Source organism: Bactrocera tryoni, unplaced genomic scaffold, assembly GCF_016617805.1.
Source record: "Bactrocera tryoni isolate S06 unplaced genomic scaffold, CSIRO_BtryS06_freeze2 scaffold_25, whole genome shotgun sequence".
In the NCBI taxonomy this organism is placed as follows: Eukaryota; Metazoa; Arthropoda; class Insecta; order Diptera; family Tephritidae; genus Bactrocera; species Bactrocera tryoni.
In genome coordinates this window covers 8,738,168-8,765,953 of record NW_024395977.1, presented here as the reverse complement: position 1 = coordinate 8,765,953, position 27,786 = coordinate 8,738,168, and the positions used below count along the sequence as shown (strand labels likewise).

The 27,786-nt window shown below is 37.9% G+C and overlaps 1 protein-coding gene across 1 annotated transcript; it reads right to left on the bottom strand.

Moving 5' to 3' along the window:
* Positions 1-9,841: 9,841 nt before the first annotated feature.
* On the bottom strand, positions 9,842-27,087 carry LOC120780446. The gene is made up of 3 exons (XM_040112720.1): positions 26,904-27,087; positions 13,699-14,145; positions 9,842-9,927 (listed from the first exon to the last, which is right to left on the bottom strand). Exons 1-3 carry the CDS (start codon positions 27,085-27,087, stop codon positions 9,842-9,844), a joined length of 717 nt encoding a protein of 238 aa, XP_039968654.1.
* Between the last annotated feature and the right edge of the window lie 699 nt (positions 27,088-27,786).

The following is a 27,786-nucleotide window of genomic DNA, read 5'->3' as shown; positions in this document are numbered from 1 at the left end:
TATGGGCCACAAAAACTTTTCGTCACTACCTACTGGGAAGACACTTTGAAATATCTAGCGATCACCAGCCTCTAAGCTGGTTATACCGCTTGAAAGAGCTTAATTCAAAGCTAACCCGATGGAAGTACGATTTTGACATCAAGTACATAAAAAGAAAAGGAAACCATGTGGCGGACGCTTTGTCTCTAGTAAAATTGGAGGAGACATATTTTAGTGAACAGACCCAGCACAGTGCAGAAGAAAACAACGGTTTATAACAGAAAAACCAATTAACGTATTCAACAGACAAGTAATATTTTCTAAAGGCTCACCAAACATTAATACTACAAAATATTTCAAAAAACACATATGTCACTCAAATCTTTTATGACACTATGACCGAAGAAAAAGCTAAAGAGTATTTGATCAACTATTTTTGTGGCAAGAATAGCGCGTTGTATATTGAAAGCGACGCAGATTTCGAAATCATCCAAACCGCACACAGGGAGATCATAAACAAGAATTATACAAAAATTCTTCGCAGCCTGACTTTGTTGAAAAACTTACCTACTTACGCAGAATTCAAGGAGCTGGTCCAGACTACTCATGAAAACTTCTACACCCCGGAATTGAGAAAACCACTAAACTTTTCGGTGAAACTTACTATTTCCCTAACAACCAATTACTTATCCAAAACATTGGGTCTCATGCATAAAAACGAGTAAAAGCGCTGAGTTGAGTCAAGTGAGCAATTGCTCGTAAGTCGAGTTCGACCAAACAGCAACAGCTCTTGCTCAATTTCGTATGCATAAAAATGAGTTCAAACCAATTACAATTACTTTAGCAAACGAAGATCAAACCTCTAAGTGAGTTTGAAGTAGAGCTAAAAAATAATAATAAAATGGAAATTGACGATATTTCAAAATTTTTAGTAGAAAAAATAAAAGAAAATAAATATTTGCTCGAAAAAAGTCAGTTAACAAGTATAAGAAGTAAAAAAAAACAAGCAATAGAAATATGTGTGAAGGAAATTTGGCAAAAATTTGGAATTGAACTGTTGGAGAAAAACATTATAAAAAAAATAGCAAACATGAAACGCCGGGTTAAAATTAAAATAGACATAAATAAAACAGGCAATAAAAAGATTATTTTAAAAAACTGGGAAGCAGAATTATCCTCATTGCTTTGTTCTGATTGTAATCCCTCAACAAACAAACTTCCTGGTAAGTGCGCTGTTATCAAATTTATTTCGTTTATTTTTTTACAGTTCATCTTTTTCTTGGAAGCAATGGCGACAACTGTACGCTGTCTGTCAATACATTAGAAGAGACATCTGCAACAAAAACAACAGCAACATCAGCAGCAAAACAGCAAAGAAAGCGCCGTTGCACTGATAGCGACGATCAAACTGTACATAAATTTTTATACTCCCGCAACAAAGTTGCTAAGGAGAGTATTATAGTTTTGTTCACATAACGGTTGTTTGTAAGTCCTAAAACTCAAAGAGTCAGATATAGGGTTATATATACCAAAGTGTTCAGGGTGACGAGTAGAGTTGAAATCCGGAAGTGTGTCTGTCCGTCCGTCCGTCCGTGCAAGCTGTAACTTGAGTAAAAATTGAGATATCATGATGAAACTTGGTACACGTATTTCTTGGCTCCATAAGAAGGTTAAGTTCGAAGATGGGGAAAATCGGCCCACTGCCACGCCCACAAAATGGCGAAAACCGAAAACCTATAAAGTGTCATAACTAAGCCATAAATAAAGATATTAAAATGAAATTTGGCACAAAGGATCGCATTAGGGAGGGGCATATTTGGACGTAATTTTTTTGGAAAAGTGGGCGTGGCCCCGCCCCCTACTAAGTTTTTTGTACATATCTCGGAAACTACTATAGCTATGTCAACCAAACTCTACAGAGTCGTTTTTTTCAGACATTTCCATGTACAGTTCAAAAATGGAAGAAATCGGATAATAACCACGCCCACCTCCCATACAAAGGATTTTTGGATTTTGTTTTTCAATATTTTGATTTGTATATTATTTGAATCGTTCAATTGCGGTCGCTTGCTTTTTTATTCCGGCTATCCAAAGGAAAAATTATTGAAAATTATTCAGTAGAAACTTTATGTGTGTTTCAGACGAAGTGATCAATTACTGATTGAAATTTGTTACGAAGCCACGAAGAGGTCGCGCTAATATTTGTCGGCGTTCTTTTTGCCATCAACGTATGGCAGCCCAAAGAAAGGCAAGAAGAACTCCCAAAATGCGATGACATACGTGCGGAATTATGGATCGCGGTCAATCAGCTAGAGATCGTAACGATATCACAGCACGACTTTTTAAACAATAGCTGCGATGTTTGACGGTCTTTATCTTGAAGCAACCTATGGTATATATGGTGCTGTTAGATGCTGAATGTATTCTGTTGCGTACGCACACATTCTTCTTTGGATGCGGATGGTGATTACAGATAGATCCAGAATTATACGAAGTGGTGAAAACCAATATGGTTCATGGACTTTGGGAACCTTACAATCCCACTTTGGTTTGTATGTCTGACAATAAATGCACGAAACACTACTCATGTGCTTTTCTTTCGGAAACGGAAATGGGAAATGATGGATATTCACTGTATCGGCGTCGCTCACCAGACGACAATGGCAGAACATTTAGCATTTAGAGGCGTGAATATCGACGTTAATAACACATCGAAGTTGAAAACATATGGATCGTACCATATTCGCCACTTTTGTCTAATTCACATTCAAAACTAATGTCAATGTTGAATAATATAGATTGGTGAAATCGATCAAATACGTTTGCAAGTACGTCACCAAAGAAAGCAACATAGCGGTTATTGGCCTTGAACAATATGAGATCAGCAGTATCAAATGGGTCGATATGTGAACCGCAATAAAGCGCTTTGTGTATGCCAGCAGTTGCGTTTGCTGGAACATGCTAATCACTGGAAACAGACGAAGGACAGTGCAATAGTTACTTCGCATTCCACTGAAGTTCGCATAGTTTTCGCGAAGATCATTTCGACATATCAGCCTTCAAATTCGCGTTAATTATGGGATACGAAAAAATTACATTGTCGATAACATTTTACATTGTATTCCCTAAGAATTGGAAATGGGCAAATTTCGGTTGATACTTCCAGTGGTTTGATATCAATTTCACCTCCCTTTTGTCAATTCACTTCAACGGAAGATGAACTCATCGCGAATGTTTATCCGCACATTGGCAAAATTATCGTAACTGCAATTGCTTGAGTGCACGCGCAATTTTAGTTGCCAAAAATACCGATGTTAATGACTTAAACTGGAAGATTCAAAGTCAAATTCCTGGAGGTTTGCGCTCATATAAATTGATCGATCGTCTTGACAAGAAAGACGAAACCGTAAATTATCCAGTGGAATTTCCAAATTCTTTGGAGAGCCTTGGTATGCCCCAGCATCATATGCGTCTCAAAGTTGGATCTGTCATTATTATGTTTCACAATGCGCCGAAACTGTGTAATGGAACCCGACTGATTATGATGCAGTTATCGAATACAAAGGACATCCATTTCACTTCAAACGTATTCAATTTCCAGGGAAAATTGGCCAGATGTATGTGGCGTGTTGACGAGTTGGAAACCAATCTTCTTTGTATATTTACGCTCCAGAACAGAAATCAAAAAAATTATGTTTATTAAGCTGCGCTACATTAAAAAAATGTAGAAAAATCGAAAATAAATCATTTTCGACACAATATAATTTCAACTTTTTTTCATTTCAAAGCATATAATTTCACGCAGGACAACGGCTGCGGGGTCAGCTAGTATTATATAATAATGTTACGTAATGAAGTGTAAGGTTACAGTACAGTACGAAAACTCAAATTTTGTTTCAATATGAGTGTATGATAACCGTAAAATATAACCACTTTATATCCAAAACTCATATTTTAAATATAATAATATATATATATATCGTCACTTAAAATACAAACCAATGTATCATAAAAAATAAATGAAAATCTCTGACAGAAATATTAATCAAAATTTATCAATTTTATAACGAAAACTTAAATTTTGACTGCATAATAACCAAAGAATATAACCACTTTCACCACTTTATAACAAAAAATCAATATATTTTTTTATATTTAACGCATAGAGGAGTACTACGCGATATTACTTCAGTCACCCCGGGTATTCGCTCGGCCAGAGTTATTTTTTTAGAGCGCGGCCGAATGCCGCCAACGCAGAAAGGAGTACTACGCGATATTACTTCAGTCACCCCGGGTATTCGCTCGGCAGGGTTATTTTTTTAGAGCGCGGCCGAAGGCCGCCAACGCAGAGAGGAGTACTATGAGAAAGTACTCAAGTCACCCCGGGTATTCGCTCGACCAGGGTTAGTTTTTGAAAGCGCGGCTGAAGGCCGCCAACGCAAAAAGGAGTTCTTCGCGAATGTACTTCAGTCACATAAATCACGTATTACACATATACATATGTAGAAAGTATTTTTTTATAGTTAATATAGAAAAAAGAATCACGCGATAAAACAAACAAAGAAAAATTGTTAAAAATCCTACATATTTACTGTTTAAGATGTGGCAAGGCTCGTTTTCCTCATAATTGTAAACAATCTAACCTTTTCAACGATGAGTGTGCTAAGTGATTTTTAAATTAATGGATTTAGATAAAATATGGCAAAATTAAAGTGAAATGTGAGCGTATTTTAAAGCTTGGAGTGTGTATTTAAATACACAAAGTAAAAAATGTGAAAAAATTTTGTGAAACATAGAGAAATAACATGTTTTCTTAGTGCAAATTTTTGAACTTTTAATCGTGAATATTTCAAAAAATATTAGTAATTTTTACATTATTTTTGAATATTCTCTCTGGAGAAGCTCCCCTATCCATACATACCCCATTTACACGGAAATTCGGTTTTTTTACCCCTCCGCCAAAGTAATCGGAATCGTGCCAATTACATTTATTAATATATACATAATTAATTGTTATTTTATATTTGTGCATTTATTATTTTTATTCGTTAAATAGTGAATTACAATAATTTTGTTTTTGTATAAAAAAGTGGATTTTATTAATGTTAATTGTTTTATAAACCAAAAAAAAATATTCATTTATTTTAATAAAAAAAAAAAATAAAAATATTCTTTTATTTTGTTTTTATGACAAACTAATTTGATAATAAATTTGCGATCATCCACCTTTTTTTCCAGCTTCTGAAATTCTTGCTGTTTGTTGTTCGATATAATTTCCTAATTGCCATACATCATTATTTTTGTAATCGTCATTGATTAGGATGTAATCGTCTCTTAAAAATTTAACTATGTTATGTAAAATTAAACAATTCTTCAATTGCCCAAAACACCGTTCTATAATGACACGTTCCTTCGTAAACACTTTGTTGAATTCTTTTTCTACTTCAGTTGTTGGGTTCCGGAATTGTGTCATTAGCCATGGACATATCCCATAGCCCTCATCCCCGAGAAGTAATGCATCGTTTGTTACATTTTGCATTATCCTACATACCTCGCTGTTTCGTAGAATGCGTGAATCATGAACTGAACTAGGCCAGGATATGTCAACGCTTGTAAAAAGTTCTTTTCCATCACAAGTTGCCTGCACATTTATAGAGTGGAAGCCTTTTTTACAAATATACTCATCGCTTTGATTTGTGGGTTTTTTTATTTTTATATGAGTACAATCAATCGCTCCAACTGCAAATGGAAATAAATAATTTACTTGCCATTTCCTTTGAGCATCTTTTATTTCATCTCGATCTTTCGGGAATTTTATCCACTCGCTTGCTTTGGAAGATATAAGTTTCGCAACTTGCGCAATAGTTCGCGACACACTTGATTGATGGACACCAATATCTGTGGCTATACCATTTTGGAATCCACAAAATCTTAAATTAAGTCGAATTTTATCAATGTTGCTGAGGGCACCACCACGTGTTTCTTTTGACTCCTCAAAAAATAATTAGCCAACCAGCAGTTGCTACAATCAAACCAATGTATTTTCATTTTATTATTAATTATATAAAAAATTAATAATTAAGAATATAAACCTGTATAATTTTTTATCCTCACTTGGTAAACTTGTTTTACACTGTTGATAACATTTTGTATTTCTTTGTGGCACAAAATATTCAGCCATGATTCCTTTTTAGTGTACGCGAGTCAACTATAGGCAGCCTCAACAAAATTTGAGTAAGAGCTCACAAAAAAGGGCAAAAGCTGTTTTTTATGCATATGAAAGTGAGCACAAGCTTATCGAACTTAGTTCGAACTGAGCATGACGAGATCAAACCTGAGCAGTGAGTAAAAGCAAATACATCAAATTTTATTATGATACGACAAGCACCTTTTACTCAAAAAATCGAGTCAGAGCAAAAGCTCACGTTTTATGCATGAGACCCATTATAAATGAATGCCACATTTGCAATTTGGCAAAGACAGAACACCGTAACACAAACATGCCAATGAAAATTGCACCTGAACCAGAACATTGCCGCGATAAATTCATGATAGATATTTATTCATCCGAAGGTAAAAATTATTTGAGCTGCATGGACATTTATTCGAAGTTCGCTACGTTGGAGCAGATAAGGACGAAGGACTAGATGGAATGTAAAAATGCACTTATGCGCATATCTAACCAACTGGGAAAGCCTAGACTATTGAAGGCAGACAGAGACGGCGCATTCTGCAGCCTGGCACTTAAGCGAGGGCACATTTGAAAATCCATTTAAACCAAACAAAATTGTAGAACAAACAGACCCTGATCATTACAAGATCACTAACCGAAACAGAGTTACCTACCAGATCCTCAGATTAACTCCACAAGTAATTGGTGCACACTTGGTGCTGCTCATTTTGACTGGCACAGGCCACACACAACAAATCCAAATAAATGACATTACCACTGGCTACGGATATCTCCTTTTTTCGGACAAACCAATCCAGATACCATCATCCTTTGAACACCATTGTTTAACCATCAACTTGACAAAAATAAACCAGGTAACAGATTACTTTGAAGAAAAGCTGAGTGGCGGTTACCAGGCACCACAAATCAAGTTTTTATGCAATAAAATAAGAAGAGAGTTGAATGGGATAACCTTACACCACAAGAGCAGGGAGTGTTTTAATGCTTGCCCGCTTCACTTACCACTTGTTAGCCTTATGTATTTTAAAATAAAAAACCTCGGGATTTGGCTTTAACAATATAAGCTGAACACCGACTTGTATTTGTTTTTAAATTAATTCAACACTTTATTTGTGGGGTTTCTTTTTTGGTTCTAAAATATAACTTCACTTAATATAACTAACTGCAATTTCCAATAAAATTTAATACGCTGCGGAGCGGTGGCGAGAAGCGATGTGAATCAGAACTGGCCTGTGCAAAGCGGACCCTTTTTCAGTGGAGTGATGCGGTGTGTGTTTTAGTGTGTGGATCCTGCGCTCGCGCGTGTGGGTGGTGTTGATGTGGAGTGTGGTGATGTCGAGGTGAGTGTGGTGAGTGTGCGTGTTAGTGATGGGTGTAGGTGTGGTGTGGGCAGGCGACTGAGGCTCATTTAGCCATCCCGGCCCCCTAGGCGAATATTTCAGCCTAGAATTCTCTGAAGCTGCTGCAGAGTGGCTACGACGCTGCTGAGGCCTGAGGTGCGGTGCGGACGCGGTCGTTGTTGCTGGCGTCGTGTGAACGCCCCATTATGTGGCCGCCGGGCACGGGAGGACGATGGCCTTATGGTTCGACGGGGCCGTGCATCCCGGCTTAATGGCGGTCGTTGTATTGCGCCGCTGTTGCGGCCGGCAGGAGGTTGGCTGGTGTCATTCCGAGGTGTATGGTGCAACATAGTGTGATGCGGGCGCATACAAATTTGGCACAGATTGCCCGACGTACACTCGTGAGTTTGCTGGACAGGCGTCAGGCAATTGAGACAATGGCCGTGCGCCAGCACGACCAACTGGCGTTGTTGAGGTGGCAATCCCTTAAAAATTAGGCATTGTGGCAGCCGGTGGGGTCGACGACATAGGGGACATCTACGGCGTTGTGGGTCGGCGACAAGCGCGGGTGTTGACGGCAATGCGGCCGTTCCACTCCGAGGCACCGTTGGGGTGGTTGTTCGGGGCGCTGCAACTGGGGCAGCCGCTTGGCGTGGCACATTGACAGCCGAACGAGTGGTTGGTGTCGGGGCTGCTGGCATGTCTGCATCCATATTGATCTGTTTGGAAGAGGGTTATTTCAATTAGAATTTGGTTGCATATAGGACATATGAGCATGGCTGCCACGTTATGCGGCATGAGTGGGTCGTTAGATTAATCGACTACTTTGTGAGTGATTTTAAATATATATATGTATATATGTATTTATATAAATTTTTATTTTATTTTGTTTTTATATTCGGTTTATTTTAGCGGTTTGTCGGTTTTCGTTTCGCGGTTATCGGCGATCGGTAGGAAGCATAGCTTGACGAGCGGTCTTGTTAACTTTCCGGATTGCGTACGGAGATCGACTACGCGAATATGACCGCCATTCGGTAGGTGGCAGGCAATCGTCGTGAATCAGGACACAATCTCCAACTTTTGGCGCATTTTCTGTATTTTTCCATCGGTACCTCTTGTGGAGGTCCTTTATATAGTCTTCTTTTTATCGGCAACTGAAATTATGATGGAGAATTTTAATTCTTTCCCATCTATTTAATAAGGATAGCGACTCCACGCCTGGCTCAGGTGTGGCCAGAATGGGTGCTCCTTTTAGAAAATGCCCTGGAGTTAGGGCTGTGAATTCGGAGGGATCTTGTGATAGTGCTGTGAGCGGCCGTGAGTTGAGAACGGCTTCAATTTTAGCTAATAATGTCGTGAATTCTTCATAATTAAATTTATAGCTGCCGGCTAGCTTCTTGAAATGAGATTTGAAAGTCTTTACAGCTGATTCCCATAAACCACCCATATGAGGAGCGCTTGGAGGTATAAATAAATTGCCAATTGATATCTTGAGGGGCGTACTTTTGTACGATATCAGGGGACACTTGATTTAAGAAATCCACAAACTGTTTTTCTGTGGCCCGTTGGGCTCCTATGAATGTTTTGCCATTATCGCTTATGATTTTGGAGGGGAAGCCACGTCGAGCGACGAAGCGAGCAAATGCCGCGAGAAAAGCCTCCGTCGTCAGATTAGTACACAGCTCAAGGTGTACTGCCTTTGTCGTGAAACATACAAAGACAGCCACATAGCCTTTCATGAGAGTGGGAGATCTTAGCATGGAAGCCTTTATTCGAAAAGGCCCAGCAAAATCGACACCTGTGGTCGTGAAAGGCAGAGCGAAATTGCAGCGTTCAGGTGGAAGTGCTGCCATAATCTGAGTTCGCATTTTTTGCTTATGCATAGTGCAGATCTTGCACTTGATCTGGGGCTTAAGACGGGGAATATAATACTCTTGGCGTACCATATGTTGCATGAGGCGCTGTTCGGCGTGCAACATTAAGATATGAATGTAATTCAGGAGTAATGTTGCAAAATGAGACTTCTCAGGTATTATAATGGGGTGGCGTTCGTTGTAAGTCAAGCTTGAATTAGCGAGCCGACCATTGGCACGAAGCAGACCTTTCGTGTCTAAAAATGGGTTTAGTACTAAGAGTGAGCTCTTTTTGTCAATTGGCTTCGATTCTCTTAGTAACGATATGTCGCGACTGAAATAGCGCGTTTGGGTTGATGCGATAAGAGCGACCTTTGCTTTTTGTAAGTCTTCGTGCGTCAATGTATCGCATTGGGGGCAAGTTGCTCCCTTTACTTTAAGTTTGAATCACTCTGCGAATTTGAGAATATAGGCGACTACTCTGAGTACTCGGGGGAACGATGAAAATCGTTCAAGGATGTCATTATCATCCAATATTGTGTGGTAGGTGTCGATTTTTCGACTTTCGGGGGCAATTATGTTGCGCATTGGCGATTGTGGCCAAGAATCGGGAGATTCTGTTAACCATCGGGGACCATTCCACCAGAGGGTGGAGGTGGCGAGATGCAGAGGTTTGCATCCTCTTGTACCTAGATCAGCAGGATTGTCAGCACTGGCTACGTGTCGCCAAGTGGCTGATCCTACTAGGTCAAGTATTTGAGAAGTTCTGTTGGAAATATATGTTTTCCACGCATGTGGTGGTTTTTCCAACCAGGCTAGAACTATTTCGGAATCGGACCATAGATATAACTTGTATTTTGCCATGTTCAAGTGAGTCTACACCATGGAGACTAGCTTGGCTAATAGCAGAGCGCCACATAGTTCAAGTCGTGGTAGACTTATTGCTTTTAGCGGTGCGACTTTTGCTTTTGCCACCAGTAGGTGGCTTGTGGTGGCAATATCGCTTTGTGTGCGCACATAAATAGTGGCACAATATGCCTTTTCAGAGGCGTCGCAGAAGCCGTGTAGTTCCACTTTGTATTCGGGGGAATAGTTTACCCACCGTGGAATTTGTATCTTTGAAATGTTTTTTTAGGTTATTAGCAAACTGGGACCACTTTTCTAAGCGAAGAGGTTTCACTTGTTCGTCCCAGTCGGTTCCGTCTAGCCATAATTCTTGAATCAGGACTTTCGCTTGTATCATAATTGGCGCAAGCCATCCTGCGGGGTCAAAAAGTTTTGCCATTGAGGATAAAATTTGCCTCTTTGTTATGGCGGATAATGCGGTTATGGACTTTGTCATGTATGAGAACTGGTCCGATATCGCATTCCATTGGATACCCAGTGTTTTTGTTATACTTTCCTTTTCAAAGATAAGGAAATTGTTTAAATAGATGCGCACTTTCACTTCGATCTTTGTGACACTTACCACTTTCACTTCTTTAAATAAAAACACCCGGTTAATTTAATAGGGTAATTTAATATGGCTTTAATTTCGTTTTTCTTTGAACCCCTATACAAATCTTAACAAATTTAGATTTCCATTTAGGTTCTATTTTCAATTTAAAAAGAATATGCGGAACGATACGGATCGAAAAGGCGCGAGGATCACAGCGACGGTGTGTAGGTTTCGAATGGCAGGTCAAAACGAGACTGAAGAAAGACTTGTAAGTTGATCCCCTTTTCACCAGTGTGGTATGTGTTTTCGTGTGTGGATGTCCTCTCGCGTGTGGGTGGTGTTGATGTGTGGGTCGTGTGGAATGTAGCTTCGGTGTGTGTGGTGTATTCGTGTAGTGGCATTAGAGGGGGGCGGCTTATCTCATTTAGCCATCCCGGCCCCCCTAGGCGAATATTCAGCCTAGCAATCTTTGCAGTTGCTGGAGGGTTGCCACCACGTTGCTGGAGTCCAGTAGCGGGCGATGCTGTGGCGCTTTTGGATGACGCCTGGTTGCTGCAGCGCGATGCGAACGCCATTGATGGGGCGCAGGCCGGGCTGCAGTAGTTCGGCGTCGTACCGTCCGGTTTCCTTTCGTTGATCTTCCCGTGCTTGGGGCAGCTGGCCGACCTACATCGCGCCGTGGGGTCCTGTGCAGCAGCGTGTGATGTAGTCTGCCACACGTGTGGCATAAATCGGAAGAAGCACACTCCTGCGTCCCATGCGTGTGCGACAGGCAGTTGAGGCAGTGCTCATGTGCCTGGGCAACACGCTGGCGTTGTGTCGGCCCACAATGCTGGAGTCAATGTTTCCGGCGACATAGCGGGCATCGGATGCGGCGCGGCTCGACTAGAGCGGATGGCGTTGATGGAGCTTCTCGTGAGACACTACCAGAAGCGGCAGTCGATACAGTCGCATTGGTTGGGCGAGGTGGAGGAGTAGGCCCAGTACGTGCCCCGTTGGTTGCCGACCGAACAGTTGGTGTTGGGATTGTAGGCATGTCCACGTTCATCTTGATCTCTGTAAGAAATTGTATTTGAATATACATGGTAGTATATAAATAGAATGTGTGATTGTGCCACGTTATGTGGCATGACTGGGTCGTCGCATTGACCGACCATTTTTTGTAATTTTTATTGTTATTGTTAACGGTTGGTTGCGGTTGCGATTTTATTGATTTATTTTGGTTGGTAGAAAGCATAATTTAACCAGCGGTCTGGTGAGTATTCCGCTTTGAGTACGGAGATCAACGACGCGGATGTGACCGTCTGAGCCATAATCGAGCTTTTCTATACGGCTAAGTCGCCACTCGGTAGGTGGGAGACAATCGTCGTTAATAAGCACACAATCTCCAAGCTTTGGCGCATTTTCTGATGTTTTCCATCGATACCTCTTGTGGAGGTCCTTTAAATAGTCTTCTTTCCATCTGCGACTGAAATTATGATGGAGAATTTTAATTCGTTCCCATCGATTTAATAAGGATAGCGACTCCACGCCTGGCTCAGGTGTGGCCAGAATGGGTGCTCCTTTGAGAAAGTGCCCTGGTGTTAGGGCTGTGAGATCTGAGGGATCTTGCGAGAGCGTTGTTAGTGGCCGTGAATTGAGAACGGCTTCAATGCGAATTAATAGAGTTGTAAATTCTTCGTAATTAAATTTATAGTTTCCAGCTACCTTTTTTAAGTGGGATTTGAAGCTTTTTACAGCTGATTCCCATAAACCACCCATATGAGGAGCTCTTGGGGGGATGAATTGCCAATTAATGCCTTGGGGGGCGTACTTTTGTACAATATCAGGGGAGACTTGTTTAATAAAGTCCACAAACTGTTTTTCTGTGGCTCTTTGAGCTCCGATAAAGGTTTTTCCATTGTCGCTCATAAGTTTGGACGGAAAACCACGTCGTCCGACGAAGCGAGCAAATGCCGCGAGAAAAGCCTCTTTTGTCAGATTAGTACATAGCTCGAGGTGCACTGCTTTTGTCGTAAAACAAACAAAGACAGCCACGTAGCCTTTCATTAGGGTAGGAGACCTTAGCATGGACGCCTTTATCTGAAAAGGCCCAGCAAAATCCACACCTGTGATAGTGAAGGGCAGAGCGAAGTTGCAGCGTTCCGGTGGAAGTGCTGTCATAATCTGCGTCCTCATCTTCTGTTTATACATAGTGCAGATCTTGCACATGAAAATGCACTTTTTTATTTGAGGCTTAAGCCGGGGAATATAGAACTCTTGGCGGATTATATATTTCATTAGGAGATGTTCCGCGTGCAACATTAGTATATGTACATACTTGAGTAGCAATGTGGCAAGTCGAGACTTCTCTGGTATTATTAGAGGATGGCGTTCGTTATATTTCAGGCTTGAGTTAGCAAGCCGACCATTAGCACGAAGCAGACCTTTCGTATCCAGAAATGGATTTAGTACTAAGAGTGAGCTCTTTTTGTTAATCGGCTTCGATTCTCTTAGTAGTGAAATCTCGCAGCTGAAGTGGCGCGACTGAGTATAAGTGATAAGAGCGACCTTTGCCTTTTCTAGGTCTAGGTGCGTCAATGTATCGCCTTGGGGATATACTGTGCGTATTCCCTTAATTCTAAGTTTGAGTCGCTCTATGAAGTTGAGCACGTAAGCGATTACCCTGAGGGCTCGAGAGTATGATGAAAATCGCTCAAGGATGTCAGTATCATCCAATGTCGTGTGAAAGGAGTCGATTTTTCGACTTTCGGGGGCAATTATATTGCGTATGGGCGATCGTGGCCAAGAATCGGGGGATTCTATTAACCATCGAGGGCCATTCCACCAAAGAGTGGTGGTTGCAAGGTGCAGAGGCTTGCACCCTTGTACCTAGGTCGGCAGGATTGTCAGCACTGGCCACGTGTCGCCAAGTGGCTGATCCCACTAGGTCAAGGATTTGAGACGTTCGATTGGAAATATACGTCTTCCATGCATGTGGAGGTTTTTCTAACCAGGCTAATACAATTTCGGAATCAGACCAGAGATACAATTTATATTTGGTCATATTTAGATGCGTTTGCACCATGGATACTAGTTTGGCTAGTAGTAGCGCACCACATAGTTCCAGTCGTGGCAGACTTATTGTTTTTAGCGGAGCCACCTTTGCTTTGGCTACCAGTAGGTGACTGGTGGTCGCTGTGTCAGATTGTGTGCGCACATAGATGGTGGCACAATATGCCTTTTCAGAGGCATCACAGAAGCCATGTAGTTCGACTTTGTGCTCTGGGGCATAATTTATCCATCGTGGGATTTGTATCTGTGAGATATCATTCAGATTACCCGCGAACTGATACCACTTTTCTAATTGAATTGGTTTCACTTGTTCATCCCAGTCAGTTCCGTCTAGCCACAATTCTTGTATTAGAATTTTTGCTCGTATCATTATTGGCGAAAGCCATCCTGCGGGGTCGAAAAGTTTGGCCACCGAGGATAAAATTTGCTTCTTAGTTATAGCTGATAGTGCGGATATTGACTCATTAGTGTATGAAAACTGGTCAGATATCGCATTCCATTGTATCCCCAAAGTTTTTGTTGTGCTTTCCTTTTCGAATTTAAGGAAATTAGTGTCTAAAAGGTTTTCTTCAGGTATGTCTTTTAAAATATTAGGGTGGTTTGCCGTTATCTTTTCAACGGAAACCCTGCTGTATTGAGTGCTTGCGTCACTTGTGCTAGTGACTCGTATGCCTGTGGAAGATTGTGGCTTCCGGACAGAATGTCGTCTACATACGTTTGTGTCTTCAACACTTGTGCTGCCAGAGAAACTCTGACTTTGTGTCTTCTGCCAGTTCGTGGAGTGTACGAATGGCGAGGTATGGGGGCACAGTTTACGCCAAAGGTAACTGTTTTTAATTTAAAGTCGCGTAGTGGACTATTGGGAGATTTTCGGAAAATAATTCGCTGAAAATCTTGATCATCATCATGTACGACTATTTGTCGATACATTTTCTCAACATCCCCATTGAAAACGTATTTGTATATACGCCAATTTAGTATGAGGAGCATTAAATCTAGCTGAAGCGTGGGTCCCGTAAATAAAATGTCATTTAGGGAATTCCCCGAACTTGATGATTTTGATGCATTAAAGACAACTCTTACCTTTGTGGTTTTTGTCTGGCTTTATTACTGCATGATGTGGCAGGTAAAAGGAATTATATTTACTTTTTATAATTTTTTTCGCCAGGGCTGACTTCCTCCATGTGATTTAAATGGAGGTATTCTTCTAAAACCCTATCGTATTCTGGTTTTAGCTCGCCTTTTTAAGTAGGTTTTTTTCCATACTTAAAAACTGTTGGATAGCAGAGGTACGAGAATGACCTAAGGCGAGTGTGTGGGGAAATTCTGGCTTTAGTGGTAGTCGTACGACGTACCGGCCATTATCTAATCGAGTAGTTGTGGATTTGTAAAAATCCTCACAATATCGATCTTCTGGGGTTGTGATTGATATGGGGGGAAGTTCTTCTAACTCCCAAAATTTCTTCAGTTGAGTATTGAGGTACTCGTTCGAGATTTCCTCAACTTGAGTTGTCATTGTTGTCACTGGTTCCGCAACTAGTCCGCTTAGGACCCATCCGAAAATGGTATTTTGCGCCAGAAGTGTTTTTGTAATTTTCTCAACACCTTCGAGAATAATTTGTGGTATGAGATCGCTTGCTAATAGAATATCTATTTGAGCGGGAGTGTTGCAGTTGGGGTCTGCTAACTTAAAGTGTGAAACCTTTTGCCAATGCTTGCTATTTATTTGATAGCTTGGAAGCATGTTTGTTAGTTGCGGTAAGACAATAGCTTCTGCTTGAATGCGCTTATCCGCTTGGGGGGAAATAAGGGTAATGGGACAGATTTTGTTTGAGTTTTGTACTACTCTTCCGCCCATTCCCGTAATTTCAAAATGAGCTAGTTTTGTTGGCAGTTGTAGCCTACTTTGTGCCCTTGACGCTATAAAAGATCGTTGAGATCCTTGGTCTATTAAGGCCCTAAGTTTAAAATGTTCTCCTCGGTGCTCGATGGAGACCACTGCTGTGGGTAATAATACACTGCTTTGGTTTTCGCTGTGTAGCGTCTGAGTTTTTAAAGCCTTTGAGCAGCATGGTGCTTCTTGGCAATTTTCTGAATTTTGTAAGTCGGGATTTGCTGTTGCAACTAATCCCGCAGCTCTTTTAACATTAGCGTTATTTTGAGCGAAGCTGGAAAAATTTGTAAAGTGAAGCATTGAGTTATGTCTTTTATGGCAATAAACGCAATTAAATTTGCTTTCACAATCTTTGAGCGCATGCGCATGAGACAAGCAGTTGGTACAAAGTTTTTTTGTTCTTACGAAATTGTTTCTTTCGTTAATGTTTAGTTTTTTAAATTTCTCGCCAGATTTCAGCCTGTGCCCTCCTTTTCACAGTTCGCATGACGTATGTTTATTTTGTTCGGATGTGAAAGCTTGTGTTTTGAAAAAATTACGATTTAAGTTGTTGTTGTTACTCGCTTGGGGGCCTCGATTTAGGTCGTGTTGAACGTTTTTAGTTCTGACCATTTTTTTATCTACCCTTTCTGCAATTTCGTATTGGGTAGTTAAGAAATCGTTCATTTGTTGCCACGTTGGGCACTTTCTTCGTGATGAGAGCGATTGCTCCCACAGAAGTAACGATTTTTCTGGTAATGCGGATGTGCATATATTCACCAGAATGGGGTCCCAATTGTCTGTGGGAATATTCTGTGTCGCTAGAACCGACAAGCAATTTGAAACAGTGGATTGAAGTTTTATAAATTCTTCACTTGTTTCTTTTTGAATTTTTGGTAAATTCATTAATATTGTGACTTGTTTGTCGACTAATATTCTTTCGTTTTCGTAACGAGCTTTTAGAGCTTCCCAAGCATAATTGAAATTTTCGTCATTAAGAGCGAACTGTTTGACTAATACCCCTGCTTGACCTTTTGTTTTGTATCGGAGGTGATACAATTTTTGTGCATTAGATAATTTAGGATGGTTTATGTAAACGGCTGTGAACATGTCCCGGAAGGACGGCCATTGTTCATAACCACCATGAAAAATTTCAGTGTCACAGGCGGGCACCTTGAGGTGGATGCCTGAACTCGCCTCTTGGCTTTGCACTTGTGGCAGCTCTACTCTCGGTTGTGGAGTAGGTGCAATTGCTTTAATTAATCTCAATTGATCGGAGATCATAGCTCTCGTTTCCTCGTACTGGTCTAAGCAGTGTTCATATTTGGAGTATGCTGAAGATTTGAAGTTTTCAGGTAAATCTGATTCGTCAGATTCTAGAATTGCGTCATACGCAGCTTGGAGACGTGTCCAGAAATTGCTTAGATTTTCTTTTTTGATTTCTAATACCGATTCAGAGTTATCTTGAATCGGTGAAGATGAAAATCGAGTGCAGTATCGAAATAGACTGTCACTCTCAGCAATAAACTTAGTATAGGAAATATCTTTCATCTTTTTTTGCTTTGTAGCACCTTGCTTCGAGCGTGTAGCATCAGCAGGTGTACATGGGCTCTTTTCTTCTGAAATCATTTTCTGTACTTTTAAATATTGTGTTGATTTAGATTCCTTAGAATCTCCGTTCATTTAGATAATATGAGAAAATTGAAAATATGAGAAAAAATTTTCTCAGTGTACTTCTGATAATAATAAGTACGCGTGAAATCTTTAAGATAAAAGTTTTCTTTTTTTTTGTATACGCAATCTATCAAATAACGAACGCATATTTCGTTTTACTTATTCCCGGTGCTTATGTATTTAGCTACTAGTTGTTCTTGTTTTTGTTTTTTATTTTATTTAATGTTTCGTACTCGTTAGCAAATACTTGCGTATACGAGTGATAATGCAAAAGGGAGAAAAAGGTTGATGACCTTTGTATATAAGTTTGCACAATATGTGCGTGTTTATGTGCATACGTAAGATGCAAAAATTTATTTTTTTGTTTTGTTTGCAATCCTGCTTGCTTGTGCTTTAACAAGAACAAGGGGTATTGCTGGACAGGTGCCGATTTGGTCTTTGAATATAAGTATGTGTGTGTGAATACTTGAAAATGACAATACTTATGTATTTGCTTTTTCTTTCTACCAACGCTTAAAGTTTTTGTGTTATTTTGACCGTAAAATTTTTTTTTTTTTTTTAAATAGTAAAATTTAAAATTGTTAATAAATTAAAATTTCGCATTTAGCGTTTTATTTTTTCCCAATTTTGTAAAATTTGTGAAATTTTAATTTAATTTGGTACCCTATGTACGTTGTATATACCGGCATAGGCAAATTGTATGCCGTATGTATGTGCGTATATTATTTGCCGTACGGATAACGCGGGAATGGAGAATCGGTGAAGTGCAGGTATGCACTTTTGGTTAATACGTCAAATTTAATTTTTGTTATGCTGTTTATACATACATGTGGGTGTATGTCGCATTAATTTTGTCTTTCACTTTGTTTCGGTATGTAAGGTATGTACATATAAAAGTGGTGACTATTGGCATATATGTATGTTTGGTTTTGTTATTTTTCTTTTCTCTTTTGTAATTTCGCAATTGCCTTAGCTTACTTTTTGCGCAATCCTGCTTATACTGTTGATTATAAGGGGTATTGCCGGAAAATGTTGTCAAGTGAATACTTGAAATTTTTTTTTTTTGATTTTTAATGTTGTGTGTTTAGATACACAAATGTAAGCATAAGTAGGCCTTTTATCAGATATGTATATGCCAGTATATATACAATTATATATATATATATATATGTATATATATATATATTATACCATATACTGTTCATACATATATTTGGATGTACATATGTAATGTACCAAACTGTTTTCGGTTTCCCGGAAACAACCGTAAGTTCGGACAGTTTGGTAGCAACCGTTCTATTAAAATTTACAGGATCGTGTACAGTTTTTATAGAGATCAACTGTAACTTTTAACATACATATATGCAAATAAGTACAAAAGTTTTAAAATAATAAATGGAGTAGATACACTCACTTTGAGCCGCTTCAAGGGAGTTTGAGGGCTTTATATATGGTTTTGAATGGGGAAGTGGGGGTAGTTTGCCACTGCGTCCAATCTGCTTCGTTGTCCGTTTCCTTTCCTGTATGGTGTTCCCTGTTCCGTTGTTGGTAATTTCCCTTTGTTGGTTGGCTTTCCTTTGATGGGTTTAAGTTTTTATTATTTTTAATGTAATTTAATTATTATTTTTTGTGCTTTTAATTTTTTTTTTCACGTTTATGAATGTTTAATTTTCACCAAGACTATATTTTAGTCATTTATGTTAAGCTTCTCGCTCTTGTGGATTTTTTGTTAAATAATATTTCGCGCCTGCGTTTTGATATTATTATTATTATTAAAAATTTTGTTTTTCTTTTTGGTTTTAAACACTGTATTGTATGTACATGTATTTATATGTTGCTGTTTTTTTTTTTATAACTGCACACACGGAGTTAAGTTTTGTTATTATTGTATTAATTTTTTATTTTGTTACCCCAGCACGGAACCGCTTGGTGTCCGTTTTTCAAACTGTTTTTTTTTTTTTTTTATATATATATGTATGTATGCATATGTATACCGCAACTTTTTTGTTTTTTGTTACATATTTTTTTTTCGAAAATTTTTTTTTTTTTTTTCTTTATATGTATATATGTATCTGCCACCGCACCTTTTTGTTAGATTTATTTTTATATATATATTTTTTTTTGTATATGTAAACGTATGTGTATATGTCACCGCACCTTTTATTATTTGTATTTTTGAATATTTCACTTTATATTTTTGCCGCTTCAATCAGTTTTTTTTTTTTTCCTTTCCAATAGTGCCTTTCTTAGCGGCTCGAAGGACCAATGTTTAAATAGATGCGCACTTTCACTTCGATCTTTGTGACACTTACCACTTTCACTTCTTTAAATAAAAACACCCGGTTAATTTAATAGGGTAATTTAATATGGCTTTAATTTCGTTTTTCTTTGAACCCCTATACAAATCTTAACAAATTTAGATTTCCATTTAGGTTCGATTTTCAATTTAAAAAGAATATGCGGAACGATACGGATCGAAAAGGCGCGAGGATCACAGCGACGGTGTGTAGGTTTCGAATGGCAGGTCAAAACGAGACTGAAGAAAGACTTGTAAGTTGATCCCCTTTTCACCAGTGTGGTATGTGTTTGCGTGTGTGGATGTCCTCTCGCGTGTGGGTGGTGTTGATGTGTGGGTCGTGTGGAATGTAGCTTCGGTGTGTGTGGTGTATTCGTGTAGTGGCATTAGAGGGGGGCGGCTTATCTCATTTAGCCAGAAATTAGTATCCAATTTGTTATCGTTTGGTATATCTTTTAAGATACTTGGGTGATTAGCTGTGATCTTTTTTAGAGGAAACCCTGCGGTGTTGAGGGCCTTTATCACTTGTGATAAGGACTCGTATGCTTGTGAGAGGCTGTGGCTCCCAGACAGGATGTCGTCTACATACGTATGTGTTTTTAATACTTGTGTTGCCAGAGGAAATTCTGACTTTGTATCTTCTGCCAGTTCGTGGAGTGTACGAATGGCGAGGTATGGGGCACAGTTTACGCCAAAGGTAACTGTTTTTAATTTAAAGTCGCTTAGTGGACTATTGGGAGATTTTCGAAAAATAATTCGTTGAAACTCTTGATCATCCTTATGTACCATTATTTGTCGATATATTTTTTCGACATCCCCATGGAAAACGTATTTGTATATACGCCAATTTAATATGAGGAGCATCAAGTCTCGTTGGAGTGTGGGTCCCGTAAATAGAATATCATTTAGGGAATTCCCCGAGCTAGTGGATCTCGAGGCATTAAAGACAACTCTAACCTTTGTGGTTTTTTTGTCAGGCTTTACTACTGCATGATGTGGCAAGTAGAATAAGTGATATTAGCCTTTTATGGTTTTTTCGCATGGGCTTACTTCCTCCATGTGATCTAAATGGAGGTATTCTTCTAAGACTCCAGTTCACCTTTTCTAAGCAGGTTTTTCTCCATACTTAGAAACTGCTATATTGCAGAGGTGCGAGAGTGACCTATGGCGAGTGTATCTGGAAATTGTTGTTTAAATGGTAGTCGTACGACATACCGACCATTTCCCGATCTAGTAGTTGTACCTTTGTAAAAGTCTTCACAATACTGATCTTCTGGCGTCGTAATTGAAATGGGAGGGGAGTTCTTCTAACTCCCAAAATTTCCTCAATTGTGTACTAAGAAATTCATTGCATATTTCTTCCACTTGAGTTGTCATGGTGGTAACTGATTCTGTCACTAGTCTACTTAATATCCAACCGAATATAGTATTTTGAGCTAGAAGGGTGTTTGAAATTTTTTCAACCCCTTCTAGAATAATTTGAGGTATAAGATCGCTGCCTAATAGAAGATCTATTTGAGCGGGGGTGTTGCAGTTAGGATCTGCTAGCTTTAAATGTGTAACCTTTTGCCAATGCTTGCTATTTATGTGATAGCTTGGAAGCATGTTCGTAAGTTGCGGTAAGACTATAGCTTCTGCTTGAATGTGCTTATCCGCTTGGGGGGAAATTAGGGTAATGAGGCAGATTTTATTTAAGTTTTGTACTACTCTTCCGCCCATTCCCGTAATTTCATAATTGGCATATTTTGTTGGTAGTTTTAGTCTATTTTGTGCCCTAGATGCTATGAATGATCGTTGTGATCCTTGGTGTATTAGGGCTCTCAATTTGAAAAGTTCTCCTCGGTGTTCGATGGAGATAACTGCTGTGGGTAGGAGTACCCTACTTTGATTCTCGCTGTGAAGCGTTTGTGTTTTTAAAGCCTTTGAGCAGCATGGTGTCTCTTGGCAAATTTCGGGATTTTGTGTTTCGGGAGTTGCTAAACCCGTGGCTCTTTTGGAGAAAGCGCTACTTTGGGGTGTGCTAGGAAAGTTATTGAAATGCACCATTGAATGATGCCTCTTGTGGCAATATACGCAATTGAATTTGCTTTCGCAATTATTGATATTATGTGAGTGGGACAAGCAGTTTGTACAGAGTCTTTTTGCTCTGACAAAGTTGTTCCTTTCATTGATATTAAGTTTTTTAAACTTTTCGCAAGCTTTCAGCTTGTGCCCTCCTTTACACAGTTCGCATGACGTTTGTTTATATTGTTCGGATGTGAACGATCGGTTTTTAAAGAAGCTTCTGTTTAAATTGTGGTTGTTATTAGCTTGGGGTCTAATAAAACTTCGATTTAGGTCGTGTTGAACGTTTTTAGTTCTGACCGTTTTTTTATTTACCCTTTCCGCAATTTCATACTGGGTAGTTAGGAAATCATTCATTTGTTGCCACGTTGGGCATTTTCTTCGTGATGAAAGCGATTGCTCCCAAAGAAGCAAAGATTTTTCCGGTAATGCCGCGGAGCATATATTTACCAGTATGGGGTCCCAATTGTCTGTGGGAATATTCTGTGTCGCTAGAACCGACAAGCAATTTGAAAGAGTGGATTGAAGTTTTATAAATTCTTCACTTGTTTCTTTCTGAATTTTTGGTAAATTCATTAATATTGTGACTTGTTTGTCGACTAATATTCTTTCGTTCTCGTAGCAAGCTTTTAAAGCTTCCCAAGCATAATTGAAATTTTCGTCATTAAGAGTAAACTGTTTTACTATTGCGCCTGCTTGACCTTTTGTTTTGTATCGGAGGTGATACAATTTTTGCGCTTGAGATAATTTAGGATGGTTTATGTACACGGCCGTAAACATGTCCCGGAAGGACGGCCATTGTTCATAACCTCCATGAAATATTTCTGTATCGCATGCTGGCACTTTAAGGTGAATGCCTGAACTCGCCTCTTGGCTTTGAATTTGTGAAGATGAAAATCGAGTGCAGTATCGAATTAAACTGTCACTCTCAGCAATAAACTTAGTATATGAAATATCTTTAATTTTTTTTTGCTTTGTAGCACCTTGCTTTGAGCGTGTAGCTTCAGCAGGTGTACATGGGCTCTTTTCTTCAGAAATCATTTTTTGTACTTTCAGATATGGTATAGATTTAGATTCCTTAGAATCTCCGTTCATTTAGATAATGAGTAAAAATTTAAAATATGAGAAAGAAAACTTCTCTCAGTGTATATCTGTTAACAATAAATACGTTTGAATCTTTAAGATAAGCGGTTTGTATGTTTGTTGTATACGCAATGAACGAACTAACGAGCGAGTGTTTCGTTTTCTTTATTCCTAATAGTTGTGCTATTAGTTTGTTTTGTTTTCTTTCTATTTTATTTATTGCTTCGTATTCCTAATAGTTGTGCTATTAGTTTGTTCTTGTTTTTTTTTTTCTATATTATTTATTGGTTCGCACTCGTTAGCTTATAATTGCTTATACGGACGATAATGTGAGAAAGCAAAAGGTTAATGGCCTTTGTATGAAAAATATTTTTTTTTTTTTCGTTTGCAATCCTGCTTGCTTGTATATTAACAAGGACAAGGGGTATTGCTGAAAATGTGCCGATTTGGTCTTTGAATATATAATATCTAATTAATTATTAATATGCGCTTTGGCTACTAATTCTTGGTTTTTATTTCTTTTATTTTGTCCGTATATATTGTAATTATTACTGTTATATTATAATTTTTTTTTGTTTTTAATTAACAGGATGTAATTTTTTCCTTATTAAATGGTTGCATTTACCGCACCGAAATTTTTTCCGAAATATTTAAATCGTAATTTAAAATTTAATTTATTTATGTACTCGTACCCTATGTACGTTATGTGTATGTATGTATGTACATATATGCCGGCATAGGCAAATTGTATGCCGTGTATATGCGTCTATATTATTTTGCCGTACGAATAACGCGGGAGAAGAAAATTGGTTAGATGCAGGTATGCACTCTAAGTACACATGAGAAGATATGCAATTTTGCAGAAATTTATAATTATTATTTATCCATACATATGTGTGTATGTTGTTTTCCAACTTTGGTTGGTACTTACATATATGTCAATATATGTATAAATAAATGTAAAATATGAATATAAGTATTTGCATAGATGTATGTTGTATTTTATTATTTTTATTTTTTCTTTTACGGATCGAATTTGTCCAAGCTTACTGTTTGCGCATTACTGCTTATACTTTTGGAGTATAAGGGGTATTGCCGGAAAACGGGGTCAAGTGTAGACTTGAAAAATTTTTTATTTTTTATTTTATTTTTTTTTTTTTAATTTGTGTGTTTGGATACACAAGGGTAAGCGTAAATAGGACCTTTTGTATTAGATATGTATATGCCAGTATATATATAATTATATTATAGTATATACTGTTCATACATATATGTGGATGTACAAATATATATAGTGTACCAAACTGTTCTTCGGTTTCCCGGAAATTAACCGTAAGTTGAAACAGTTTGGCAGCAACCGTTCTTTTAAAATGTTAACCGACTTGAATACAGTTTTTATGTATATAAACTGTATCTGTTAACCAACATACAAATATGAAAATATGATTTTTAAATAAAAAGTGGAGTCGATACAACTCACTTTGAGCCGCTTCAAGGGGCTAAGGGATGTTTCTGCAGATAAAGGTGGGGAGGATATGCCGATGCCTGTGATCCGTTTCCTTCCGTTTTTTATGTTTTTGAACTGCTTCTTGTTGTGCTCTTGCCGCTGATGGTTTCCGTTCCTCTTTTTTTTATGTTATTATTTATTATTAAATTTTGTTCTTTTTGTTTAAATTAATTTTTTATTGTTTTCGCGCCCGATTATTGCACTATCATTAAACGCGCCCGTTTTGATATTTGTGCCACTTTTATTTTTCGCGCCTGGTTTTTGAGGATTTTTTTTTTTGTTTTATTTTCTTTTAACTTTTGGCCTTTGCCACACAATCTTTTATGGGTTTAGTTTTGTTGGTTTGGTAATTACACGTTAGTGGTTTTTTGCACAATTTTTAGAATATTTTATATGTATTTATATATTTCACACGCTATATTTTTGTGTTTCACCGTCGATTTAAAATGTTTGTATTAGCATAAAACTATTTTGATTTTGATATAAATTTTTTTTTTTTTTTGATTTTGATGTAACGGTGCGAAACCGTTTCGTGTAATCCGTTTTCAACTCTTTTTTTTTCTATGTATGTATGTATTTGTCACTGCACTTTGATTTCACTTGCAATAATTGTTTTTTTTTTGTATATAGTGAATTGCACTAAATTTTGTATATGTGTATGTATGTATGTATATGTCGCCTCACTGCACGAATTTTGTAAGTTAACCTCCTTTTGTCTATATGTTTATGTCACAAATTTGATTTTTTCTTTTTTTTTTTCAATAGTGCCGTTCTTTGCGGCTTGAAGGACCAATGTTTTAATGCTTGCCCGCTTCACTTACCACTTGTTAGCCTTATGTTTTTTAAAATAAAAAACCTCGGGATTTGGCTTTAACAATATAAGCTGAACACCGACTTGTATTTGTTTTTAAATTAATTCAACACTTGATTTGTGGGGTTTCTTTTTTGGTTTTAAAATATAACTTCACTTAATATAACTAACTGCAATTTCCAATAAAACCGCTCAAGGCGGTCGAATCAGAACTGGCTTGTGCAAAGCGGACCCTTTTTCAGTGGAGTGATGTGGTGTGTGTTTTAGTGTGTGGATCCTGCGCTCGCGCGAGTTATAAATTAAAAAACGTTGTTTACTGTTCGGTAGTGAGCATCAGTCTGACTCTGCCATCAGATCAGCAACTCGAGTCTGCCCGAATGTGTGGGTGTACCGCACATTCCAACAGATTCAAAATATGCTGACTCTGCTGTTTTGGTCACGTACTGGCTGATCATGCGATGTTGTGCACAACTGCATGCCGTCAGACGTAACCTGAGATGTAACTCCCCCAGAGCCACTCTGAGAAGTCTCCTGACTTCTTTTATTTATGATTCTCAAACTTATCTTTTCATTTTTTCTTTTACATAAGTAAATAGTAACAATAATTATACTTATTAATATTGTTATAATTAGTGAGGCACTTATGCCATATGATACGTTTTTATGATATTTTAGTTCTTCTATTTCTTTAATGTTCTTGAAATGATTTGGTACAATATCTTCAAATTTTATTTTTGACTCATAGCTTTGGTTTAAAATTTTTACAGGATGTATCAGTCTATCAACAAATTTAGTCTTGTTGTTACTAAATTTTTCTTCATTAATTTTAATTTCACATTTCTCAAAATTTAATAAATAGTTATTTTGCAGTACAAAATCTCTGTCATCACAATTTTGTACAAGTTTCAAATTTTTTGCATTCTTGATGATTAAAGTATCATCGCTTATTTCTTGTATTATTGTAGTATTGTTATATTTAAATTCACAAGTGTTAAAAAAAATACAATTCCTACTTAATTTTAGTTTTCTTAATAACGTATTACCTTCATATTTATAATGTTTTTTATTTATTGTTACAATTTTTTCATCCTCATGAACTATTTGCAATTTTCGTTTGTTTGGCAGAGGCATATTAAATTTACATATACTTGAAAAAAACTCTTTGGTATTTGAATGACGAACACAAGTGCTTCATTTTTGAAAGCTACTACTCCTACCGTGGCCAGTTTCAGTGTATAAAAATCTAGGTCAAAGTTATCTATTTCTTCTTTAGTTAACATCCCCGGATGTATTAAATTGTTTTTAGCGGCGGCTATATTATTTTGAACTTCATGTATCTTCCCTTCTATATGTCTTAATTTATTCATTTGATCATTGTAAAGAACCAATTTCGCTAGCTCTCTATCCTCCTTTTGTATCTGATTTATTTCTTTTAATATTTTACTCCTGTCATTCTTTACTATTGTTTTCATTAAATTAATTGACTCGTTAAAATGCTCATTTATTATAATCTGTTTATTGATATTTGTAATTGCATTGTGCGAATTTCCCTCTATTACTTCTAAATGACTAATTATATCCTGTCGGTCCTCCTCGTCCATTACCCCGAACAACCATTTATACATTGTCCCTCCTATATTAATTAAACCTCTCTTCTTTCTTTCCTCTTCCTTGGGAGTAATCGATCTAATTTTTGCTTTAATTACTTTAATTTCGTTAAAAAGAAGTGCCTTGTTACTTAGGTCTGCTTGTCTTATGTTTTCTTCCATTTCCTCCACCAAACTTGTTAGCTCTTTCGGGTGTATAATATGTAGTATCGTATTTACTTCGTCAACGATTTCTACTTCGTCGAGTTGGATCATGGTGTATCCTGCTTCTTCAACTATTGGTGTCACTTGTAAGAGTGCTGCCACCAATGTCATAGTTACTAAAAAAAACACAATTATCCCCATCATCTGTAAAAATAAAATTATTTTATAACGTTTTTTTTTTCTTTTTTTATTTATTTATTTTTTTATGTGTTATTATCCCCATTAAATGCCCTTAAGCTAAATGTATCTTCATCCCTCTCGTTTGGGTTTTCAATATTTGCCAATTTCATTGGTCTTTTTATATTAGTCGGATGAACGTTCTGTAATGGATTAATTCGGTAATACGGTTGATCTTTATGCCGTACTCTTTTGTAATTTTTTATCGGTCCGGTCGATCTCAGTTCTATATAGTGTTCTCTGTACCTATTTCTATTGTGTATGGTGAGTTGTTTCTTCTGGTCTATTGTGTTTTTCAAAATGGTTGGATCTATTTTATTTCTTGCATTATTGGGTGTACATTTTATGGTTGAGTGATAGCGATCATTATAGTTACCTATAACGATCTGTATCCTCATTTCTGTTGAGAGACTTGGATCCTCAATTCCTGTTAGTTTTTCTAACAAGGTTGAGTGCAGCCTCTCAATGTCTGCATTACCTGTATGAGAGTTTGGTTTTGTTAAGTGTACTTCGACTCCTTCTGTATTTAAGAACTGAATTAACTGTTCGGCCCTGAATTCGTTGTCCATGATGATCTTCTTTGGTTTCCCAAATTTCGTAAAATGTTCAATTATGATGGCCTTCTTTGCCCTC